At 48.2% G+C, this 26,904-nt stretch overlaps 1 protein-coding gene across 1 annotated transcript; it reads left to right on the forward strand.

Moving 5' to 3' along the window:
* The first annotated feature begins 4,905 nt into the window (after positions 1-4,905).
* LOC115416246 (TGF-beta receptor type-1-like) lies at positions 4,906-25,559 on the forward strand. The gene is given in 11 exon segments (XM_030129994.1): positions 4,906-4,971; positions 16,073-16,321; positions 17,488-17,628; positions 17,631-17,753; positions 18,052-18,282; positions 19,942-20,109; positions 20,310-20,466; positions 21,515-21,639; positions 21,716-21,846; positions 25,433-25,513; positions 25,515-25,559. Coding segments are annotated over 11 exon segments (1,515 nt in total). The 5' UTR covers positions 4,906-4,907.
* Positions 25,560-26,904: the final 1,345 nt, after the last annotated feature.

Raw genomic sequence — 26,904 nt, forward strand, 5'->3', positions numbered from 1 at the left:
GATGTTAGGATGACCGTTAGACCGAATGATGTTAGAATGATTATTAGACCGAACGATGTTAGGATGACCATTAGACCCAATGATGTTAGGATGACCGTCAGACCCACTGATGTTAGGATGACCGTCAGACCCACTGATGTTAGGATGACCGTTAGACCGAATGATGTTAGAATGATTATTAGACCGAACGATGTTAGGATGACCATTAGACCCAATGATGTTAGGATGACCGTTAGACGCAATGATGTTAGGATGACCGTTAGACCCAGTGATGTTAGGATGACCGTTAGACCAATGATGTTAGGATGACTGTTAGACCCAATGATCTTAGGATGACCGTTAGACCCAGTGATGTTAGGATGACCGTTAGACCCAATGATGTTAGGATGACCGTTAGACCCAAAGATGTTAGGATGACCGTTAGACCCAGTGATGTTAGGATGACCGTTAGACGCAATGATGTTAGGATGACCGTTAGACCCAGTGATGTTAGGATGACCGTTAGACCCAATGATGTTAGGATGACCGTTAGACCGAAAGAGGTTAGGATGACCGTTAGACCCAAGATGTTAGGATGACCGTTAGACCCAACACACTGGAACTGACCCTCAGGAACAAGCCTTGGTCTGGGTCAGGGTTAGGGTCAGGGTTAGGGCCTCGCAAATGTTCCAGTGTTGGAAACTGTCATGGTGTGGTTGGGATCCCAGAAGAACCTGTTGCCATGGCAGTAGACAGCTTTTAGTTTTACTCAAATCATTTCCATTTTCTGTTTCTGTGGATTTCAGAACATCTCCTTCATTGTTTTAAACACAGGTCCTGACATTTTACTCAGCAGGTGTTTTTCCATTTATGCTGAGTCATACTGTTCTGCAGAGCCACTGAGTATCTGACTGAACATCTGACTACAGGTCTGACTCATCTGCACATGGAAACGCTCTGCTGTTACTAAACATCTGATCTGGAGCTGGAAGAATCTGTCACTGATCCAAATGTTCCAAAAAAAAAGCAGTTAACAGCAACTAAACAAAATATGACATGAACATGATTACCTAACCCTAACCCTAATGACCCCAGGAACCATGTTGTCGGGGACATTTTGCTCCTGGTAGGGTCTCCCATGCCAGACTGGGCCTAGGCGAAGGGCCAGACCAAGAACAGTTCAGTGGACCCTTCATGACAAGGGAACAACGGGATGTGTACCTGGCCTGGAGGGTTACCTGGAGGCTCCGCCCTGGAGGCTCCGCCCTGGAGCCAGGCCTGGGGCTGGGGCCTGTGGGTGAGCACCCAGCCCAGGCCTTTGTCCATGGGGTCCGTCTGGGCCCAGCCCGAATTGGAGACATGGGCCCGTCTTCCTGTTGGCCCAGCACCTGCAGGGGGAAGCAGAAGGGTCCTCAGTTCTGGAAACTGGCTTTTGGAACATGGAATGTCATGTCGCTGGTGGGGACGGAGCGGGAGCTTGTCCTAGAGGTTGAATGTTACTGGTTAGATATAGTTGGCCTCACCTCCACACATAGTGTCAGCTCTGGAACCCAGGTCTTTGAGAGGGGTTGGACTCTGTCTTTGCTAAAGTGTCCCCGGGGGAGAGGTGGAGGGTGGTGGTGGGGGTTTTGATCGCCCCCAGACTCTCTGCCTGCATGCATGAGTTTACCCCAGTGGATGAAAGGGTTGCTTCCCTTCACCTTCAGGTCGGGAAACGGGATCTGACTGTTGCACCGAACAACAGTTCCGACCTGCCGTTTTGAAGCCCTGGGATGGGTGCTGGAAAGCACCCCAAAGGGGGATTCCATTGTCCTACTGGGGTACTTCAATGCCCACGTGGCCAACAGCAGCATGAACATAGAGTGGTGTGGGGGGGTCTGCCCCATCTGAACCCAAGCGCTGTTCAGTTATTGGATTTCGTGCAAGTCACAGTTTGGCCATAACTAACACCATGTTCGGACATACCGTACTTGGTACTGGTACTGGTATCGGGTACCAGTACTAGTACCCAGGTGTTATGCCACTGGGTTAAGTGTTTGTAAAGTGTGCATAGTAGTGTTTGAGGTTGTCTTTAAAATAGTGGGGCTGATCACCGGTGGACTTTGGTTCACTTTGAGCTGGTGCTGGAGTTTTTCTAGGGTGAGTCCAAAATGGTTCTGACCTGCAGAACTACGTCCACAGGACATGGTCCAGGTGGGTCCCTTCAGTTCAACACTACAGTGTCAGTGTGTGTCGGTTCCATCAGAACATCTGACTCAAAGTCAATGAAGCATCTCATCCCTGATGCTTTATTTCAGACCATTTCCTCTGTATAGACCCGGGTCACCAACACCTGTCCCCCGAACCCACAGGGACCCAGTTGACCCCATGACTCACCCTAACCCGAACCCTAACCCGAACCCTAACCCAGGCCTCTTCTAAAAGAACTAGTTACCAGTGAGCTCAGTTAAATTGATTTACTTTTGTTGCTGTTCTGTTTGAATCACATTTACAGTTTAGTTGCAAAATGAATTTATTTTTATTTATTTATTATTTATATATAAGCGGCTGGATAGCTCAGTGGTTTGCACCACTGACTTTGGGGTGGAAGGTTGCCAGTTCGAATCCTGGCGGGAGGGAAGCATGGATCCAGGTGGGCCCTTGGGCCCTTTATGCTACACACCTATACCTCCAAACGAGCGTTACAATAAATGATAGAGTCATACCGGCTCGGACGTCACCCGGGACAACAAGGTCCATGTCAGGTGTCGAACTGGAACCAGACATTCATGGAGCAGGGCAGAAACATGGTACTGATGGAGTGGTACTACGGTAACAGCCCCAGTGACAGAGGGTCCACGCAGAGGATGGAATGGATGCTTCCAAAGCCCACATCCTCCCTGACGTAGGAACAGCTGTTAGCTCAGTGTTCAAATATACACAATAAGAAGTTGTATCGCAGCGAGACTGATGAGGTTCAGCGCTGGACCTCATCCACACTACAAGATGCTACGGCAAGGGGGAGCCAGGACCACAGGTCAGCCTGGGGGTGGTCTCACCATCACCCTGAATATGGAGACTGGGTACCAAGACCCTAACCCATATCCTGGTACCAAGGCCCTAGCCCATATCCTGGTACCAAGGCCCTAACCCATATCCTGGTACCAAGGCCCTAACCCATATCCTGGTACCAAGGCCCTAACCCATATCCTGGTACCAAGACCCTAATCCATATCCTGGTACCAAGGCCCTAACCCATATCCTGGTACCAAGGCCCTAACCCTATCCTGGTACCAAGGCCAGCCCATATCCTGGTACCAAGGCCCTAGCCCATATCCTGGTACCAAGACCCTAACCCATATCCTGGTACCAAGGCCCTAACCCATATCCTGGTACCAAGGCCTAGCCCATATCCTGGTACCAAGGCCCAGCCCATCCTGGTACCAAGACCCTAGCCCATATCCTGGTACCAAGACCCTAACCCATATCCTGGTACCAAGGCCCTAGCCCATCTCCAGGGCCCATGTGCTGATTATTGATCCCCTGGTTTGATCGGCTCAGGTCGTTCTGACTCAAACTGTTGAAGGAGAATAAATGTAAACATGTATGAGAGGGTGTGTGTGTGTGGTGTGGTGTGTGTGTGTGGTGTGTGTGTGTGTGTAAGTGTGTGTGTGTAAGTGTGTGTGTGTGTGTGTGTAAGTGTGTGTGTGTGTAAGTGTGTGTGTGTGTGTGAGTGTGTGTGTATCTGTGTGGTGTGTGTGTGTGTGTGTGTGGGACAAAGGCAGTGGTCACATGACCCATTGTTGCATCATCTGTCTGTGTTTTAACTGGAGTGTGAAACATTAAAGGCTGAACTATGGATAATATGGACACGTGTGATTTCCTTACGGACAGACATCGTTTGAGGTATCTCAGAGCTGTAGTAATTGTAGTTTTTGTTTTTGAAGCAGATTTCAGACAATATTTGAAACTCTTTACTACCACTGTGATTAAAAAATAAATAATAAATAAAAAACACACTAACCAGATCCTTGTACGTCAAAATAATGAGTTATAATGATGTTAGTTTCACAAAAAATATTTTCTGAAAATTATGCATTAGTAGTGGAAAATAATACATTAATATTACAAAAAAATGATTTGTTTTTTCATTATAATGAGACTTTCTTAAAATAATAATAATGCAATATCTGAAAATATTACATGTTTATGAACATAGTAGAATCTCTTAATAATGTGTTTCTCAAAATACAGTATGTTATTCTCTTAAAATAGTGATTTAACATCTCATAATGACATAATTTTCTTTTGAGAGATGTTTGATAAATATCACCAGGTTCATTAATAGTTCATCTAATTGCATTGCATATCCTGTAGGTGTGAATGTTGAACTGGAGAAACGTCCAGGGTTAGGGTTATGGTAACCCCGCATTACCCACTCCGACCCTCTCGAGGACTAAGCGGTTCAGAAGTTTGAATAAATGAATGATGTATCTCTATATAACTGTATATCTATGATAAATACCTCAAAAATTACATAGCAATAACACTGTCATTGTTAACTTTTGAGAAATTATGGTCATTCTTTTGAGACTCACAGGAACTGTTTTAATTGACAGGCTCTGTTCCGTTCATGTCCTAATAATAATAATAATAACATAATAATAATAAAATATAATAATAATAATAATAATAATAATAATAATAATATAATCAGGTCCGTGCATTCATTCTTCTCTTGTCGTGAATAGCAACAGTGTTTGTTTACACAAATGGTAGAGTTCCTCTAATGGGGCGGGCTTTAGCAGGTCCCTCCGCCAATCAGTTTCGGCCTTCCTCCGTTCTCTCGCTGTTGGGGCGGGACTTGCAGCTGTGTTATCCAATCGCCGTCCTCCTTCCTCCCGCAGGCAGAAGTTGTCTGTCCTCTGTTAGTCTGTTCTGGAGCCACGATGGATGCGCTAGCATGTCTGCTGCTGCTGCTGCTGTCCGGGGCCAGGATACACCAAAACACCGGTAAGTACTGTCCGGAGGACGGCGGACCGCGGGGGGGAGGGGGCGTCTGGGTTTGGTTGGTGGGTAGTTTTGTCGGTTGTGCTCCGGACCGTCGGTGTGTCGCTGCTCTTTGTTGTGTCTCTTTGTCGGAGTGTGTGGAACTAAGATGGCGGAGGGTCCGGGCCGGCTGGCCTCCAGCCTGTCTGCCGATGCCTGTGTGTCTGTCTGACCGAGGAATGTGGACAAAACCGAGGAAAGAAAGAAAGGAAAAGAAAGGAAAGGGTCCAGGCACAGCGGCCAGAGCCACGGCCCGGCCCGGTTTGGGTAAGGTTTGTCCGTGGACACGTCCAGGGTTTTAGGCTCCAACAAGAAGAGACAGTTGAACAAACCCAAAAGTTGGCACCGAAGTCCGCGGAGGTTTGGCCCACACTGGCGGTTCATTTACGGGCAGTTTGGACCCGAACCACCGGCGAAAGAAGGGACGGAGCCCCGGGGAAAAAAGGGACTGAGCCCGGGGAAAGAAGGGACGGAGCCCCGGGGAAAGAAGGGACGGAGCACAGGAGGACTCCTTAACTGTGTCCCCGGGGTTGGCGACATCTGTTTAGTCTTGGTTATTCCTGGTTACACTAATTGCCCCTGGTTATCCTCATTTACCCCTGTTTATCCTCAGTTACCCCGGTTATCCTCATTTACCCCTGGTTTCCTCATTTACCCCTGGTTATCCTCAGTTACCCCTGGTTATCCTCAGTTACCCTGGTTATCCTCAGTTACCCCTGGTTATCCTCATTTACCCGATTATCCTCATTTACCCGGTTATCCTCATTTCCCTGTTACCGTTTCCGTCACGTTGGCCCATGTTCATTTTGTTTCATGTTCTGACACTGAATTCATTACTCCTGTTTTGGGTTGAACTCTTTTTGCAGTCACACACACAAACACACACATACATATATATATATATATATATATATATATATTAAATATGTATATCTATATATATGTTATGTATATATGTATACAGGGTGGGGAAGCAAAATGTACAATATTTTGAGGCAGGGATTGAAAGACAGTGTATGACCAATTAGTTTATTGAAAGTCATGAGAATTTTTTGCCACAAGAAAATGTCCATAATAGAAAATGTTTTTATTCTATGTGTCCTCCTTCTTTCTCAATAACTGCCTTCACACGCTTCCTGAAACTTGCACAAGTGTTCCCCAAATATTGGGTGACAACTTCTCCCATTCTTCTTTAATATTTTCCAGACTTTCTGGTAATAGTTTTGCTCATAGTCATTCTCTTCTTTCCATTATAACAGTCTTTATGGACACTCCAACTATTTTTGAAATCTCCTTTGGTGTGACGAGTGCATTCAGCAAATCACACACTCTTTGACGTTTGCTTTCCTGATTACTCATATGGGCAAAAGTTTCTGAAAAGGTATGGATAATAGTGTTAGGTATGATTATGACATTAGTATATGTTTGGGTTCAAAACAATTGACGTAGTGCCTGCTGAGAAAAACCAACTAAATGTTCAGTGTAAATTTTGCTTCCCCACCCTGTGTATGTATATATACACACACACACACACCACACAATATATATATATATATATATATATATATATATATCTATATGTATATATATATTATATATATATATTATATATATATATATATGTATATATATATATATATGTATATTATATATATATATATGTATATATATATGTATATATATATATATATGTATGTATATGTGTGTGTGTGTGTGTATAATTTATTTATTTATTTTGCAGTTGTGTGTTTTTCTTCTGCCCAGTGTGTGTTTTTGGGATTCTTTAATGGCCTGTTGGAGTGTTTTCTACTTCCATTTGCTCATTAGCCTCTGTCTGTTAAATGTCTATATTCTGTTTGGTGCTGTTAGCCCATTAGCCTGTGAGCTGCAGTTAGCAGCGCTTACAAAAACTCAGACAAACCCCTAACAGTCTGGTTGTTTTCCAGGGTTGAGTGTCTACAGTCCATGTTTTCTTTTTGGTGTCCTCTATCCTCTGTCCTGTGTTCTCTATCCTCTATCCTCTGTCTGCTGTCCTCTGCCCTCTGTTCTCTATCCTCTGTCCTCTATCCTCTGTTCTCTATCCTCTCCTCTATCCTCTGTCCTCTATTCTCTGTCCTCTATCCTCTGTCCACTACCCTCTGCCATCTATCCTTTGTCCTCTATCCTCTGTCCTCTATCCTCTATCTTCTGTCCTCTATCCTCTGTCCTCTATCCTCTGTTCTCTATCCTCTATGCTCTATGCTCTGTCCTCTATCCTCTGTCCTCTATCCTCTGTTCTCTATCCTCTGTCCTCTATCCTCTATCCTCTGTCCTCTATTCTCTGTCCTCTATCTCTGTTCTCTATCCTCTATGCTCTATGCTCTGTCCTCTATCCTCTGTCCTCTATCCTCTGTTCTCTATCCTCTATCCTCTGTCCTCTATCCTCTATCTTCTGTCCTCTATTCTCTGTCCTCTATCCTCTGTTCTCTATCCTCTATGCTCTGTCTCTATGCTCTGTCCTCTATCCTCTGTCTTCTGTCCGCTATCCTCTGTCCTCTATCCTCTGTTCTCTGCCCTCTATCCTCTCCTCTATCCTCTGTCCTCTATCCTCTCTTCTCTATCCTCTGTCCTCTATCCTCTGTCCTCTATCCTCTTCCTATCCTCTGTCCTCTACCCTCTGTCCTCTATCCTCTGTCCTCTACCCTCTGTCCTCTATCCTCCACCACAGACTCCTTCATTCTGTCCATTTTGTCCACTGGTGTTTCACAGACATTAGCTTAAACTGCGGTGGTTTCTCAGACTGACTACGCTGCAGACGGAGGTTTACAATACGAAGGAAGGCTGTCGTAGACTTCAGACAGAGGAGGGGGTGTGTGGGGGTGGGGTGTGTCTCCTCAGGACACTGTCCCAAACTGGGTTCATGAGTCCGGGCTGTTTACGGCCCAGAACCGCTGTCAGAACAAATGTGGATTGGTCCCAGCCCTACTACTGTCTGTCTGTCTGTCATTCTGCTGTGCTTTGGGTTTCTCTGCTGCTGTTCTTTGTTTCATTGGATGCTCATATATTTCCATTTATGTATTTATTTCGTTCATGGTTGTGCATTTCATCAGTAAACATTCAATAGTCATCAAGTAAACAAACATGTACACACCCATGCTTGAAAAGGAGCAGGATGAAGAAATCTTATATTTCCTGCCCCCTTCTAAATAATAATAACCTTAATGGTTAGCCATACACAACTAGCTATAAAATCATACTCACTCTCTCTCTCTCTCTCTCTCTAGATAGATAGATAGATACATAGATATGTGTGTCTGTTTTGTGTGTGTGTATTATCTGCATCTGCATTAGGAGGCTTTTCCACACAGACACAAACCAACCCATAGTGTGTGTGTGTGTGTGTCGGTCCTGACTACACACTGGTGTGTTTCCTTTGTGTCACATTCCTTTGTGTGAGAGCTTCATCCTGGTGAAGAGGGCCCCCCCCCCCCCCAATCCTGGTCTTCAACAGCATAGATGAAGAGGCTCGGTCATACCCCCCCCCCCCCCCCACCCCCATGTGTCCTCACATACCCCATCCATGCTGCTGCCTTATTAAATGGATATGTTAGCTCTGGGGCTGCACCAGGAGGATAATGGGGGGGGGTTCCTGCTTTTTCCTTGTGTGTAAATGGGATTGTCATGGTGTCGGATGTACGCTCGCAGAAGCTGCATCAGTTCAATCTGAACAGAAACAACTGTGTGTGTTTGATGGAGATGAGCTAAGGCAGTGGCACATCCACCTGCACACACCTGGAGTGGACAGCGCCACTGCCCCCACCCCACCCACCCCCACATCCACCTGCACACACCTGGAGTGGACAGCGCCACTGCCCCCACCCCACCCACCCCCACATCCACCTGCACACACCTGGAGTGGACAGCACCACAGCCCTGGCACTACCACTGTCCTCAACCCCCACCCACCCCCACCTCATCCTTATCCCTTTCATTCCATAACAGCCCCCCCGCCCCCTTCAAGCCAAGCATACGAAGTAAACACAGCACATTTAGCTGGAGTGGATGGCTGTTGTGTCAGCACAGTGAAATGCACCGTCCGGGGAGGCTGGGGGGGGGGGTATCCTAACAAAATAGGATGTACTTTCAGCCTTTATTTAGCTGTTGGGGGGGGGTCTGATGTTTACATTTTTTTTTTACATGTTTAAATATTGGAAAACGAACACGTTTAAATATTGTAGACATGATCAGCTGTTTTCACCAGGTGACTTTTGCTCTGTTTGCACAGAGTGAGTCATTGGAGTTTGTTTGGTTTTGTTGTGGGCTGCATCTGCATTGAAAGTACAAATCTGAAAAAAGGAATAATTATGTTTTGGCCTGACAACCTTTTTTCTCCTCTTGAACTTCAATCTTGTCTAATTGATTGGATTGATTGGCTTGATTGGATTGCTCCACATGTCCGTCAGCAGGTGATGGGTGGGAAAACCGGGCTTTAGGACACGCATGATGTTGTGACACAGTTTGACTCCATGGTTTTGGTCGACTTTGGCCTTTCCTTTCTGTTGCTTTGAAGGTCTGTTTGAGTGTGATCAGACCCCCAGGCCCCCACACCGTTCAGGACAATAGTAAGTGTTGGTGTACTCAGATGTCAAATTTCTTAAAGTTATAACGACAGATCCGAGGGCTGAACCAGTCACTTCCATTTGTTGTTCTTTCTTTGTGTGAAAATGGCAGAAAATAAATTCTCTGTATTTCAGCAAGCAGATGTGAGTGAAATGATGGAGCTATTTCTCGCAGCAGTGTATTCAAAGTGTTTAAAGTGTTCTGTTCACTTATTTTTATTTGTATTTTTTAAAATAAAACCTGCTGTAAGCAGACAGGAGGCAGTTGGAGTCATGGGGTGTGTTCAAGGCCACACTTTCACTACTGTTTCCCTTTTCTGCAGATCTGTGTTTTAACTCCACACTGATCCTGGAGAAATTCCAGTGAGGTAGCGAGGCCGTGTCCTTTCATCTGCACTGCCCCCCCCCATGGCCCTGGGGTGTGTTCGTATGAAATGCTTATGTGGTGTTGTTTGGCTGCTGCTACTGTCAGGAATGACAGGCATGCAGGTGACCCTGTTGGCTGCTGTCCTGGGGGGGCACAGAACCACAACTAATACCGGGGGGGGGGGAGCACAGAACCACAACTAATAATACCTGGTGGGTACAGAACCACAACTAACACCGGGGGGTACAGAACCACAGCTAATCCAGAGGGCGGGGCACAGAACCACAGCTAATACCACAGGGATTCATGACCCCCCCCCCCCCCCCATTTACAGGCAGCTGAATCTGTTTGTGGACCCAGGCGCTTATTCTCGTTCATAACCTGCATCTTTTCCATCCAGAATATTTGGACATAATTGAACTTAACATTATTAGCACTAGTTAGACGTTGAAGTGTATGAGACTCCAACTCCCAAGATGCTTTTCCAGAAGCACACATCTGCTTTTCATACAGTTTGTACCCTCTGCACACTTCTGTGTGGAAAGTGTCATGAGAGAACGTTTAGTAGGATTTGGTCTTTTATCCAAAAATATTGGACTGATTGATTCTGGCCCAAGGGCTATGGGATTGGTCTGTCGTCTGTCCATCTGTCTGGTCTGCAAATGTGAACTGGTCTGGTGTCAGAGTCACTGTGTGTGTAGCCTTAGACCCCTGAACCTGTATGATGTCTGTGATACCTTCAAACCCCTGAACCTGTATGATGTCTGTGGTACCTTCAAACCCCTGAACCTGTATAATGTCTGTGGTACCTTCAAACCCCTGAACCTGTATAATGTCTGTGGTACCTTCAAACCCCCAAACCTGTATATGTCTGTGGTACCTTCAAATCCCTGAACCTGTATAATGTCTGTGGTACCTTCATACAGTGTGATCTGAACATGGCTCTGGACTCTGGTATGTGGTTGACCTTCAGATGTTTGGACCGTGTGTGAAAGGACGTGGATGGACCATAACCCTAACCCAGACCCACCCACTCACTGACCGACCCCAGCCACCCACCACCCGGCTGCTGTTATTGCATGAGTAGAATCAGTAGAACCCTACTCCTCATCAGTAGAACCCTTCTCCTCATCAGTAGAACCTTACTCCTCATCTGTAGAACCCTTCTCTTCATCAGTAGAATCCTTCTTCTCATCAGTAGAACCCTTGTCCTCATCAGTAGAACCATTGTTCTCATCAGCAGAACCCTACTTCTCATCAGTAGAACCCTACTCCTCATCAGTAGAACCCTTCTTCTCATCAGTAGAACCCTTCTCCTCATCATAGAACCTTACTCATCAGTAGAATCCTTCTTCTCATCATAGAACCCTTGTCCTCATCAGTAGAACTCTACTCCTCATCAGTAGAACCCTTGTCCTCATCAGTAGAACCCTTGTCCTCATCAGTAGAACCCTACTCCTCGTCAGTAGAACCCTCCTTTCATCTGCTGTGGTCGTGGTGCTCTGCTCTTGTGGAACCTGGTGGTTCCTCTGCTGTCAGACATTGACACACAGGTGAAACCTGAAACCACACCAGTGTTCCTCATCCTTCTGCGAACAAACGCTATATCCATAAAATCCAGATTGTTTTCATCAAACAGAACTTTATACATTTTTGTTTTAGTCAAATCTAGTTACCTATGTAGTTACTTATCTAGTTAAATGTTGATACTGGCAACAAATGATTACATTTTGGTGGTGATTGGGGGGGGGGGGTGACCGATCTGCCCTGGTGGAGGTCTGCGCTCTCCGAGTGCTTTTTGTAGTTTGAATTCTGGGACTGATTCGACTCGTTGAACCCTAACCCTAAACTCGTCAGTGTCGGTTGCTTCATCTAAACTCGTCAGTGTTGGTTGTTTCAACTGCATAACCAGACGCAGATGTTTTTCTGCGTTTCTAAGCATTAACTGATAAAGGAAGTAAACTCTGTATGATGACTGTATGAGAAACCAGCCGATGGCAGGAACAGGAAGTGTGTGTTTCACAGACATTAGGGTTAGTTGTAGTTGGGTTAGGGCTAGGGCATTAGGGTTGGGTCTTGGTTTGTCTGTTTTCAGGTGATGGGGTCATGGTTGTGTTGTTCAGGTCTTGGTTTTGCAGGTCCTCAGGCCTGGCTTCTGTTGTTGTCGGTGTGTTCTGGGCTGTGTTGGAGAAGTGGCAGAAGATGCTGATGGTGTTCGTGGAGCATCCTGCCTCCACCTCTGGACTGAACCAACTGAACGTGACGGCGTCTGGGTGGAGCAGCTGCCGGGGGCGGAGCAGCTGCCGGGTCGGATCTGTGCGACCTTTCGGAGCGAGCCGCTGCATATTCATGTGTGCGTGGGATCCGACAGATGCCGGGTCCGTTCTGCTCTGCGTGTGCATGTGTGCGCTGAACCGCGGCCTCCTCTTTGTTCTGGAGCCTCAAACAGCTGAGACAGCCTGATTCACTGACAGACACACTGACAGCCCCCCCCCCCCCCCCCATGTCTGCAGACTGAGGTAAAGTGGTGGTTGTGATTTGAGAATCCACTGCTGATAAAACCTGTTCTTGTTGGACAGGAACATTCCTCTCTGTGTGTGTGTGTGGGGTGGGGGGGGGTGGGGGTTTACATTTACAAAAACAAATATGTAATTAAACATCATTTAGAACTCTTATTATTTTCATAGTTTTATGAAATTTAACCAATCGCTCGAAAGCACATTTGTCAGTGTGGTCAAACTGGTGTGATGGAAATGTGGTCAAAGTAAATTTAGTTTTTTATCGTCCAACATGAATGTAAGCTCCATCTAAACCACTACAGATGATCCTGTGGGGGTGTGCTTGGCAGTGGGCCCCTCCCCCAACACTCACATGACACATCTGGTGTGACAAAGGGCTGGGGGGGACGGGGGGATGGGTCAGGGGGATCATGACCTGTGGAAATGATGGTGAGACTGAAAAGGTTCAGTTTAATAACAGGAAATTATCTCACATGGGTGGGTGGGGGTGGGGGACACCACTGTGTGTGGTGTGATCATTTTGACAGTTTCAGAAGCACAGTAGTGCACATCAGCGTTAAGGAGGACACGTCTGTGCAGAGTGTGTGGTTACCATGGAGACCAAATGAATGAAGCACAGGCACAGTGAGAGGAACAGAAGATGTGTGGGTGTTTAGGGTTAACCCAGCAGACCCAGCCAAGGTCCAAGTCCACCGGTGCTAACATGACCCCAGCCCAGGTCCAAGTCCACCAGTGCTACCTGATGCTAGCCTGGTGCTCCTTCTAGGCTGGTGCCAGGCGGTGGGTCTGCTTAAACGCCTCAGCGGTGACTGTGGGTCTGGTTAAACTGCTCAGCTGCTCCGGTTTAGACAGAATCTCATTTGACAGATATGTGTGGATGGACATTAGTCTGGTTTTCCCTGATCTGGGTCAGGGTTATAATAATAATAATAATAATAATAATAATAATAATAATAATAATAATAATAATAATAATAATAATGGATCAGATTTCTATAGTGCTTTTCTATGAACACATACTCAAAGTGTGTACAGTGGATCCATTATTCATTCACTCTCACATTCTCCCTCTGGTGGTGGTAAACTCCATCTGTATCCACAGCTGTCCTGGGGCCCTAACCCTGTTCCTAACCCTAACCCTTAAAGCTGGTTTCTGTTCCATTTCCGTTCATCTGTTTGTTTGTGTCTGTGGTCAGTCTGTGTGAGACGGTGAAACAGATGGATTCATCAGACTGAATGAGTCACACACACACACACACACACCACACACACAGACACAGTAAACACACACGCACGCACACCCAGTAAACACACACAGACACACCAGAAACATATACACACACACAGTTGTTATTTTTCTCTTGTCATTTCCTGTTCTCTGCTGAATTCATCTCCAGGAGTCAGTCTGAGTTAGTTTATATACGTTCCATAGGTAGTGCCCCCCCCCCCTTCCTCCAAGCGGCCCCCTCTCATTACCTCCCTCTCAGCTTTCTCGTTCCAAGTGCCCCCCCCCGACAGTGTGATAATACAGATAATGAACTCAAACTCCCATGATTCCACAGTGGGTTTACTGTGTGAGCATGTGCAGATAATGAACTCAAAAGTTGTCAGAGTTGTTTTAGTTCAGGTTCCACATTCAGACCAACTGTGTCGACAGTCAGATAATAGAATCAGAACGATACAGAAGGACGACACATTTAAATCCAAAGTTGGTATTGGATTGGTGTCAGCAAAACTAATCCTAAAAAAATCAGATTGGAAGCAAAAAAATCCAGATGTGGACCTGACGAGTTCTAATATGTGAGGGCGTTCAAATCTGAATGTGTAATGAGTTTGACCCAAAGACAATCTGATGTCCGTGACAGAACCAGAACCGAATCTGACAGAAGAACTGGACTGTAGAGGGGAACAGAGGTTCTGTTTATGTTCCATCTGTGGTTCCATGGTGGTTCTGTTGATGTTCCATCTGTGGTTCTGTGGCGGTTCTGTTTATTTTCCATCTGTGGTTCCGTGGTGTCTCTGTTTATTTTCCATCTGTGGTTCTGTGGTGGTTCTGTTGATGTTCCGTGGTGGTTCTGTTGATGTTCCATCTGTGGTTCCATGGTGGTTGTGTTAATGTTCCATCTGTGGTTCCATGGTGGTTGTGTTTATTTTCCATCTGTGGTTCCATGGTGGTTGTGTTTATTTTCCATCTGTGGTTCCATGGTGGTTGTGTTTATTTTCCATCTGTGGTTCCATGGTGGTTGTGTTTATGTTCCATCTGTGGTTCCATGGTGGTTCTGTGGTGTTAAAGCTCATCCGTTTTAATGAATTCTTGTACGGATGGGGTTATTAGAACCTTATCAAATCAACTGTATTCAAACAGAACAGGCCCAGGTCATGTGATCACACTCAAAGGTTCCACCTTTATTTACATCATGTTCAATAATGGCATAGAAGGTTTGCGAACACCTGGATCAAAGGTTAGCTAACACCTGCGTCGAAGGGTAGCCAACACCTGCATCGAAGGATAGCATTCGCTAACACCTGCATTGAAGGCTAGCCAACATCTGCATCAAAGGTTCGCCAACACCTGCATCGAAGGTTGGCGAACACCTGCATCAGAGGTTAGCTAACACCTACATCTAAGGTTAGTGAAGTACCTGAATGCACTCCGGAGCACCTGCACACCCGACACCTGTCCACCTGTACACCCAAGCACCTGCACACCCGAGCACCTGTACACTTGGGCACCTGCACACCCAAGCACCCTAACCCTAACCCGTGTCTGGAGCTGGTTGCTGCTTTAAGGTTATTTTGACCTCTTGTGCAGTGCAGCTGACACTGTGGTGGTGTTTCTAGAGCCAGTCTACATGCCTGTTGGTGTGGTATGAATGCAGACTGCTGCAGTCTCCTAATCATTTGTTGTGTTAGTTCTGTTCCTGTTGCACTTGGTTGAATTCCAAAGGGGGTCATGGTAGGGCCTGTCTCAGCAGATCCAGGGAAAGGCCGTCCATCTGCCTGGAACAGTGCATGTTCCAGTTGACGGGGGTTGGATCTTTCATCTGACACCGGCACAGACGTCCATCTGAGGTTGGACAGGACAAAAACATCTGCACTGGGGGAAATTTATTCATGTGATTAAGTAGAAAATTGGAGGGAAAAAAGTAATTTTGCTTTGGTGTCAAAAATGGAGAGATGCTTTTTTGTGAATTGTGCCTAAAGGCAGAATTGTGTGGTCAGACAGGAATGGGAGTAAAGAGATCATCCTTCAGGACCTTCCATCAGCAGGACCAGCTCCATCAGAAGATACCTTTGACTGTCGGTCATATTTGAACATATTTGAATATCCATCCACAGACATTAAACAGCTGGTCCACAGATCATTTGGTGTGAATATAGAAGGTGGTTTGTAACTCGTTTGTTCTGTTCGTGCTTTTGAATAGTTGACATTCCAGTGGCTCTGACTTCCTGTCCATTTGTCACATGTTCCAATCTTTTCTGAACCCACCTGTCTTCTTTAACTTCCTGTAGAGTCTGAACCTGGTGATGCCAGTTTTGGTGTTTGACACTAATGGGCTGTTTCTGGTTTCCTCCGTCAGCTCTCCAGTGTTACTGCGAACGCTGCAGCGCCAACTCCAGCTGCACCAATGGCGTCTGTTATGTGGCCATCCGTAAGTCGGGCAGTCAGCTGATCACTGAGCGCAGCATGTGTGTGCACGAAAGCGAACTGATCCCACGAGACCGGCCCTTTATCTGTGCCCCGTCCACCAAACAGGAGACGGGGATCTACCCCATGTGCTGCATCACCGACTACTGCAACAAGAACCCCGACCCCACCAGCTTCCCTGGTAAGCCCCAACTTTCACCCTGGTAAACCCAAACCCTAACCCTGGTAAGCCTGAACTTTAACCCCGGTAAACCCTAACTCTGGTAAACCCTAACTCTGGTAAACCCAAACCCTGGTAAACCCAAACCCTGGTAAACCCTAGCCCTGGTAAAAATTGCATGAATGTCCATTTTTCTCTGTTGGATCTTCAGAAGGTTCTAAGTAGAGTTTGGGTGCATATGCACGCAGTGACCGGCAGTGAGCGAGAGCTGGCTGCAAAACAAATCCACCCACAGGTATAAATAAAGTCACCTTGAACCTTGAACCTTGAAATACAAAAAGAAGAAATGGGAGTGAGACAAAAAAGTGAGTAATTTATTGAAAACAACAGTGAACCTGAACTGGTGTGTTCATCAGTCCATCCACAGTTGAAGAGCACAGCCTTGAACAGACCAAATCTGGGCACACATGTGGATTCAATGGCATTGAAGCCTCAGTCACAAAGCTTTGTACGAACTCCAGGACTCGTACACACCAGGAGATTCGTACCAGTCCTGGAGTTTGTAGACATTCACAGACATTCGCAGACATTCACAGACATTCGCAGACATTCATAGATATTCGTAGGTGTTCATGGACATTTGTAGACATTCGTCGACATTCTTAGGCGTTCGTGGACATTCGTAGGCATTCGCAGACATTCGCGGACAGTCATAGGCATTCGCAGACATTTGCAGACATTCATAGGCATTCGCAGACATTTATAGGCATTCGCAGACATTCGTGGGCATTTGCCGACATTCACGGACATTCACAGACATTCGCAGATGTTCACAGACATTTGTAGACATTCATGGACATTCATGGACATTTTAATATGGGGTCCAGATGGACTGGATAATACTGAGCCTGGTTCTGTTCTGGTCCAGTCCTATATGGGTCCCCCCGTCCATATGGACTGATTCATTCACCAGTCTGGACCTCAGGTAGTCTACGTGGATCTGACTGAGCCTCCAAACGGTCCACCAGGCCAACACATGGAACCGGTCCTGCCTCCCTAAACCTGTTGGTGTCCTGGCTCATGGTGGACCCTTTAGGCTCATGGTGGACCCTTTAGGCTCATGGTGGACCCTTTAGACACCAGTCTGGTCCCTGTTAACCTCATGGTTGTGTTCTTTCTCTTGACAGTCCCTACAGTGAAGACCCCCCCACTGGGGCCCGTGGCCCTGGCTGCAGTCATCGCTGGCCCTGTCTGCGTCCTGTGCCTGCTCCTGGTAGTGGCCTTCTACATCTGCCACAGCCACAGGGGTCTGGGAGCTGGGGGGCCGGGGCCCACCACCACCACCACCGGGTACCCAATGAGGAGGACCCGTCCCTGGACCACCCCTTTATTACTGTGGGGACAACCCTGAAGGACCTCATCTACGACATGACCACCTCTGGCTCTGGATCAGGTAATACTGCTGCACCCTGGGCCCCTTTACGGGTACATGGGTACCCTGGGCCCTTTTACAGATACGCAGGTACCCTGGGCCCTTTTACAGGTACACGGGTACCCTGGGCCCCTTTACAGGTACACAGGTACCCTGAGCCCTTTTACATATGGGTACTCTGGGCCCCTTTACAGGTACATGGGTACCCTGGGCCCAGAGTCTATATTGTATAAGCAGACCCACGTATATAATCTATACTGTTTGGTGCATCTGTTCCATCACAGATGCATATTTTTGTGTGTTTTATGGTTTTTTTTAGGGTTACCTCTGCTGGTCCAGAGAACCATCGCCAGGACCATCATCCTTCAGGAGAGCATCGGAAAAGGCCGTTTCGGGGAAGTGTGGCGGGGGAAGTGGCGTGGCGAGGAGGTGGCAGTGAAGATCTTCTCCTCCCGCGAGGAGCGTTCCTGGTTCCGGGAGGCGGAGATCTACCAGACGGTGATGCTCCGACACGAGAACATCCTGGGATTCATTGCTGCAGACAATAAAGGTAAAGGTCCAGGTTCTAGAGGAGGACCATGGTCCACATTGGTACTGTATGGAAGGAGTAGAAGACCTGAGACAGGGCTAGGGTTAGGGTCCTGGGGTTAGGATACTTTAAATATGTGTTCATAGGAAAACACTATATAAATCTAATCCATTCTATTATTATTGATCCTGCCAGGGTTTGTGTTTATTTGCAGACTTAGGAAGTTTAAATCTAATTATATCTATAATGACACATACATATAGTTTAGATAACAACAGTACACACACACCACACACACACACACACACAATCCAGCCCCTAGGCAGCAGACTGCTTTTACAAACATTTGTGACAGAATGGGTCGCTCTCAGGAGCTCAGTGAATTCCAGCGTGGAACTGTGATAGGATGCCACCTGTGAAACAAATCCAGTGGTGAAATTTCCTGGCTCCTAAATATTCCACAGTCAACTGTCAGATGGATTATAAGAAAGTGGAAGTGTTTGGGAACGACAGCAACTCAGCCACGAAGTGGTAGGCCAGAGTGCAAAGAGGTGGCCGACTTTCTGCAGAGTCAATGGTACAGACCTCCAAACTTCATGGCCTTCAGATTAGCTCCAGAACAGTGCGCACAGAGCTTCATGGAATGGGTTTCCGTGGCCGAGCAGCTGCATCCAAGCCATACATCACCAAGTGCAATGCAAAGCGGTGGATGCAGTGGTGTAAAGCACGCCGCCACTGGACTCTAGAGCAGTGGAGGAGCCTTCTCTGGAGTGACCAATCACGCTTCTCCATCTGGCGATCTGATGGACGGGTCTGGGTTTGGCGGTTGCCAGGAGAACGATACTTGTGGAGCGCATTGTGCCAAGTGTAAAGTTTGGTGGAGGGGGGTTATGGTGTGGGGTTGTTTTTCAGGAGCTGGGCTGGCCCCTTAGTTCCAGTGAAAGGAACTGGGAATGCTTCAGCAGACCAAGACATTTGGACAATTCTATGCTCCCAACTTTGTGGGAACAGTTTGGAGCTGGCCCCTTCCTCTTCCAACATGACTGTGCACCAGTGCACAAAGCAAGGTCCATGGACATGGATGACAGAGTCTGGTGTGGATGAACTGGACTGGCCTGCACACAGTCCTGACCTCAACCCCATAGAACACCTTTGGATGAATTAGAGCGCAGACTGAGAGCCAGGCCTTCTGTCCAACATCAGTGTGTGACCTCACAAATGCGCTTCTGGAAGAATGGTCCAAAATTCCCATGAACACACTCCTAAACCTTGTGGACAGCCTTCCCAGAAGAGTTGAAGCTGTTAGCTGCAAAGGGTGGAGCCACGTCAGACTGAACCCATAGACTAGGAATGGGATGGCACTGAAATTCATATGTGAGTCAAGGCAGGTGAGCAAATACTTTTGGCAATATAGTGTAGGTCAAGGTAATGACACACATATGTATCGATAATGACACGTATATGTATACTGACACATATATGTTTAGATGCTGACATGTATGTATAGGTAGTGCCACATGTGCGTTGTGTTTTTTTTGGTGAAAGCAGACCAGCCGATGCTTATGTTTGTGTTCTTCAGGAACAGGCCTGTGGTTCATGTATGTTTAGTGTTGGACTGTTGGAAGGCTATCAGCCAATCACAGCTGATGTGTGTGTGTGTGTGTGTGTTTGTTTGTGCAGATAACGGGACGTGGACTCAGCTGTGGCTGGTGTCCGACTACCACGAACACGGATCCCTGTTCGACTACCTGAACCGCTACACCGTCACCGTGGAGGGCATGATCAAACTGTCCCTGTCCACCGCCAGCGGCCTGGCACACCTTCACATGGAGATAGTGGGCACGCAAGGTCAGACCCTGACCCTGATCCTAACCCTAACCCTGACCCCATCCCTAACCCTGACCCTAACCCTAACCTGAACCCTAAGGGGCCTACATGTGCGGTCGGTTCCTCTTCTGTTCAATGTGCTGTGTTGTGGTTCCTTTCTAATCCATAATTAGACTCGGTTCAAACTGCAGCTCTTCTCTTCGGTGTCTGCGCCCCTCCAGGTAAACCAGCCATTGCTCATAGAGACCTGAAATCCAAGAACATCCTGGTCAAGAAGAATGGGACATGTTGTATCGCCGACCTTGGACTCGCCGTTCGCCACGACTCGGCCACCGACACCATCGACATCGCTCCGAACCACAGAGTGGGAACCAAAAGGTACAACCCCGACAGCCTGACGCTCTGGTTCCTCAGGTTCGGAGGCGTCCTCCTGGTCCTGGTTCCTCAGGGTTCCTCAGGATTCGGAGGCGTCCTCCTGGTCCTGGTTCCTCAGGGTTCCTCAGGATTCGGAGGCGTCCTCCTGGTCCTGGTTACTCAGGGTTCAGAGGCGTCCTCCTGGTCCCGGTTCCTCAGGGTTCCTCAGGATTCGGAGGCGTCCTCCTGGTCCTGGTTCCTCAGGTTCCTCAGAGTTCTTCAGGGTTCGGAGGCGTCCTCCTGGTCCTGGTTCCTCAGGGTTCGGAGGCGTCCTTCTGGTCCTGGTTCCTCAGGGTTCCGCCGGGTCCTCCTGGTCCTGGTTCCTCAGGGTTCCTCCAGGTCCTCCTGGTCCTGGTTCCTCAGGGTTCCTCAGGGTCCTCCTGGTCCTGGTTCTACATGGGCACAGACACACATGTTGATTTTAGATCTGTTTCTTCTTCTCTTCCTGCTTCTTATTTGTCGTCTTCTGGACAAAAGTTGCTAGGAAACTCTTCTACTTTGAGAAAACCCACGAAAAACCACATGTGAATGGTTGGTTTTAGTATTCAAGGCAAATAATATGACAAAACTGGACAGTTTCCATTTCTTGCCACTAGGAAGATGCAGTGAAATGGATCCAACCCCTCCATGACTGTGTCCCACTGCACTGGGTTTAATGTTCCATTAGTTCAGATCAGTTTAATTCATGGCATAACAAGGAAGAACACATTTATGGATTTAAGGAGGTCTGCTATTTAACCTCCTGATGTCTGTGTCCTCTTTGTTGACTTTGTGTCCTCTCTGTTGACTCTGTGTCCTCTCTGTTGACTCTGTGTCCTCTTTGTTGACTCTGTGTCCTCTCTGTTGACTCTGTGTCCTCTCTTGACTCTGTGTCCTCTCTGTTGACTCTGTGTCCTCTCTGTTGACTCTGTGTCCTCTGTTGACTCTGTGTCCTCTTGACTCTGTGTCCTCTCTGTTGACTCTGTGTCCTCTCTGTTGACGCTGTGTCCTCTCTGACTCTGTGTCCTCTCAGGTATATGGCTCCAGAGGTGTTGGATGACTCCATAAACATGAAACACTTCGAGTCCTTCAAACGGGCCGACATCTACGCCATGGGTTTGGTGTTCTGGGAGATCGCCAGCCGCTGTTCCATGGGAGGTAAGGGTCCGTCGTGACCAGGGCCGATGTGAACTCACCCACAGGATACTCTTTAACCCACATGAATGTCTGCCAGGCATCCATGAGGACTACCAGCTGCCCTACTACGACCTGGTCCAGTCCGACCCATCGGTGGAGGAGATGAGGAAGGTGGTGTGTGAGCAGAAGCTTCGACCCAACATCCCCAACCGCTGGCAGAGCTGTGAGGTAGGTGGTCTGAGGTGGACCCCAAGGAACTGCTTCAGTGGACGCCCAAGGAACCGGTTCAGTGGACTGGGGTAGGGTCTACTGGTTCAGTGGACACCCAAGGAACCGGTTCAGTGGACGCCAAGGAACTGGTTCAGTGGGCTGGGGTAGGGTCTACCGGTTCAGTGGACGCCCGAGGAACCGGTTCAGTGGACGCCCAAGGAACCGGTTCAGTTGGACTGTTAGGGTCTAGTGGTTCATTTGGACTGTGTTAGGTTCTAGTGGTTCAATGATTCAACTATAACTACCCATAACTAACTATAACTTTAAGTATAACTTAGTATGACTAATTACCAAGACTAAGAGCAGTTCAAAAGCTCCTATGAAGAAGAAAGATCTAAGGAATATGACATCGCCCAGCATGGCGCAGCCGGGGCCCCACCCTGGAGCTAGGCCCAGGGTTGGGGCTCGAAAAAGCGCCTGGTGGCCGGACCTTTGCCCATGGGGCCCGGCTGGGCACAGCCTGAAAGAGTGACGTGGGCCCGTCCTTCGGTGGAACCACCACACACCGAGGGAACTGTAGGGGTCGCGTGCAATGTAGATTAGGTTGCAGTCGACGGCAGGGGGCTTAACGACCCGATTCCCGGACATAGAGTCTAGCTCTTGGGACATGGGATGTCACTTCATGGGGGGGAGGGAGCCGGAACTTGTGAGGGAGGTTGAGAGATACTGTCTAGATATCGTCGAGCTCACCTCCACAACAGCTTGGGCTCTGGAACCCAACCCCTCGAGTGGGGCTGGACTCTCCACTTCTCTGGCATTGCCCGCGGTGAGAGGTGGCGGGCTGGTGTGGGCTTGCTCATAGCCCCTCAGCTCAGGCATCATGTGTTGGAGTTTTCCCCAGTGAACGAGAGGGTGGCGTCCCTACGCCTTCGGGTCAGGGACAGGTGCCTCACTGCTGTCTTGGCCTATGGGCCGAACTGCAGTGCAGAGTACCCGGCCTTCTTGGAGTCCCTGGGAGGGATTCTGGATGGTGCTCTGACTGGGGACTCCATTGTTCTCTTGGGTGACTTCACCGCTCATGTGGGCAACGACAGTGAGACCTGGAGTGGGGTGATCAGGAGAAACAGCCTCCCTGATCTGAACCTGAGTGGTATTTTGTTATTGGACTTCTGTGCTAGTCACAGTTTGTCCATAATTAACACCATGTTTGAACACAGGGATGTCCATAAGTGCACATAGCATCAGGACACCCTAGGCCGAAGGTCGATGATCAGCTTCGTTGTCATGTCATCAGACCCCCAGCCGCGTGTTTTGGACACTCGGTGAAGAGAGGGGCAGAGCTGTCAACTGATCACCACCTTGTGGTGAGTTGGATCCGCTGGCGAAGGAGGAAACCGGACAGACTGGGCAGGCCCAATGTGTTGTGAGGGTCTGTTGGAACGTCTGGCGGAGCCCAATGTCAGTGCGGTCTTCAACTCCCACCTCCGGGAGAGCTTCTCCCAGATCCCGGGGGAGGCTGGGAACATTGAATCTGAGTGGACCATGTTCTCCACCTCCATTGTCGAAGTGACTGCCCGGAGCTGTGGTTGCAAGGTCTCCGGTGCCTGTTGCGGCGGCGATCCCCAAACCCAGTGGTGGACCCCGGAAGTAAGGGATGCCGTCAAGCTGAAGAAGGAGTCTTATCGAGCCTTGTTGGCTCGTGGGACTCCCGAGGCAGCTGATGGGTACCGGCAGGCCAGGCGTGCCACAGCCCGAGCAGTTGTGGAGGCAAATCTCTGGTCTGGGTGGAGTTTGGGAAGGCCATGGAGGAGGACTATCGGTCAGCCTCGAGGAAATTCTGGCAAACCGTCCAGTGCCTCAGGAGGGGAAAGCAGTGCACCACCAACACTGTTTACAGTGGGAGTGGGAAGCTTCTGACCTCGACTGGGGATGTGGTTGGATGGTGGAAAGAATACTTGGAGGATCTCCTCAATCCCACTGTCACGTCTTCCGTGAAGGAAGCAGAGGCTGAGGTCTCAGAGGTGGACTTGTCCGTCATCCAAGCTGAAGTCACCCAGGTGGTTGGACAGGGCACCAGGGTGGATGAGATTCACCCTGAGTACCTTAAGTCTCTGGATGTGCAGGACTGTCTTGGCTGACTCGTCTCTGTGACATCACGTGGCAGTCGGGGACAGTACCTCTGGATTGGCAGACTGGGGTGGTGGTCCCCCTTTTAAGAAGGGGGACCAGAGGATGTGCTCCAACCACAGAGGAATCCCACTCCTCCGCCTCCCGGGGAAAGTCTATTCCAGGTACTGGAGAGGAGGATCCGGCTGATAGTCAAACCTCGGATCCAGGAGGAACAATGTGGGTTTCGTCCCAGTTGCGGAACACTGGACCAGCTCTACACTCTCCATTGGGTGCTTGAGAGTTCACGGGAGTTCGCCCAACTGGTCCACATGTGTTTTGTGGATTTGGAGAAGGCATTCAACCGTGTCCCTCGTGGTATCCTGTGGGGGGTGCTTCGGGAGTATGGGGTCTGGGGCCCTCTGCTAAAGGCAGTCCGGTCCTTGTATGACTGAAGCAGGAGCCTGGTTCTCATTGCCGGCAATAAGTCAGACCTGTTCCAGGTGCATGTGGGACTCCAGCAGGGCTGCCCTTTGTCACCGGTTCTGTTCATTATTTTTATGGACAGAATTTCTAGGCGCAGCCAGGGGCCGGAGGGGGTCCGGTCTGGGGACCACAGGATTTCATCTCTGCTTTCTGCAGATGACGTTGTCCTGTTGGCCTCATCGAACCTGGGCCTTCAGCGTGCCCTGGGGCGGTTTGCAGCCAAGTGTGAAGCAGTGGGATGAGGATCAGCACCTCCAAATCTGAGGCCATGGTCCTCAACAGGAAAAGGTGGTTTGCCCTCTCTGGGTCGGTGGGGAGCCCTTGCCTCAAGTGGAGGAGTTCAAGTATCTGGGGTATTGTTCATGAGTGAGGGAAGGATGGAGCATCAGATTGACAGACGGATTGATGCAGCGTCTGCAGTGATGCACTCACTGTATCGGTCGGTCCTGGTGAAGGAGCTGAGTCAAAAGGCGAAGCTCTGGATTTACCAGTCAGTCTACATTCCTACCCTCACCTATGGTCATGAGTTTTGGCTCAGGACCGAAAGGACAAGATCCCAGATACAAGTGGTCTATATGAGTTTCCTCTCGAGTAGAGCCACTGCTCCTCCACATCTAGAGGAACCAGCTGAGGTGGATCAGACATCTGTTTCAGATCCTCCTGGATGCCTCCTTGGGGAGGTGTTCGGGCATGTCCCACCATGAGAGACCTGAAGGAAGCCCTAGGACACGTTGGAGAGAATATGTCTCTCGGCTGGCCTGGGAACACCTCAGGGTCCCCCTGGAAGAGCTGAAGGAGGAGTCTGAGGAGAGGGAAGTCTGGGCATCCCTGCTTAGACTGTTACTCCCGCGACCCGACCCCAGATAAGAGAAAGAGAATGGATGGATAGAACTAACCAACTATAACTGTAGACGTTAACCGAGGTCAGTGTTACAGAAGCATTGACACACCTGCAATTATCAACTGTGTTCCCTTTGTGTGTGTGTGTGTGTGTGTGTGTGCGTGTGCGCAGGCCTTACGGGTGATGGCAAAGATCATGAGGGAGTGCTGGTACGCCAACGGGGCTGCCCGGCTCACAGCCCTGAGGATCAAGAAAAACCCTGTCCCAGCTGAGCCAACAGGAGGGAATCAAGATGTGAAGCACCACAACAGAACTACAAAAACACACACACACACACCTCTGACTGGAAAACCATATCATTAGCATTAAAACTTATATTCAGTATCAATGTTATTCATCCATGTAGTTTAAGGGGAGACCCTTCCCCTGGGGGAGGGGGCTGGCTGTTTTACTTTAACTCTACCTAAGGAGGACCTCAGGCGTTCACCGTGAACCTAAGGAGGACCCATGCGTTCACCATGAACCTAAGGAGGACTCCAGGTTGTTCACCGTGAACCTAAGGAGGACCCATGCGTTCACCATGAACCTAAGGAGGACTCAGGTGTTCACCATGAACCTAAGGAGGACCCAGGTGTTCACCATGACTTCACCTAATCCCACCCACCCTGTCCTGGGTCACATGACCAGCCCCACACAGGGCTGCTGGGAAATGACTGGGCGGTGGTCAGAGCTGAGCCATCCCCTTTTGATCTGTGCACGAGGGCTGGGAATCTGAGATACCAGGTTCATACCAAACACGTGGATCCAGCTGCTCTAACCACACATTAAAGATACAGCTGTGGCATGGCACCACATAATACCATATGGTATCGTATTCAGAACACGAGTCTCACATACAGTCAGGTGACACAGTTAGGACACGCCCCTTTCAATCTGTGTTATCTGTACCATATAAATATAAATATAAATGTAAATATGGGGGATGCAGATTTGTAGACCGACACCCAGATATGGAGCAGAAAAATGAAAGAGATTAAAACTAAAGACACAAAATTAAACAGATAAACAAAACGAGATTAAAACAAAAGATACAAAATTAAAGACACCACCATAGACATGAAATTAGAGATAAACGAAAGAGATTAAAACTAAAGACACACAGGAAAGATATGAAACTAAAGACATGCTTTTAAAGAGGTTGTAAATTCAGTTGGTTTATAATTAATGTGTGGACCTTCTGTTGGTTTATAGTTAATGTGTGGACCCTCTGTTGGTTTATACATAATGTGTGGGACCTTCTTCTGTTGGTTTATAGTTAATGTGTGGTCCTTTTGTTGGTTTATAGTTAATGTGTGGGACCGTCTTCTGTTGGTTTATAGTTAATGTGTGGACCCTCTGTTGGTTTATAGTTGATGTGTGGACCTTTTTCTGTTGGCTTATAGTTGATGTGTGGACCTTCTTTTTGTTATAGTTAATGTGTGGACCTTCTGTTGGTTTATAGTTAATGTGTTGACCCTCTGTTGGTTTTTAGTTGATGTGTGGACCTTTTTCTGTTGGCTTATAGTTGATGTGTGGACCTTCTTTTGTTTATAGTTAATGTGTGGACCTTCTGTTGATTTAGAGTTAATGTGGGACCCTCTTCT

This window comes from Sphaeramia orbicularis, unplaced genomic scaffold (assembly GCF_902148855.1).
Source record: "Sphaeramia orbicularis unplaced genomic scaffold, fSphaOr1.1, whole genome shotgun sequence".
Classification (NCBI taxonomy): domain Eukaryota; kingdom Metazoa; phylum Chordata; class Actinopteri; order Kurtiformes; family Apogonidae; genus Sphaeramia; species Sphaeramia orbicularis.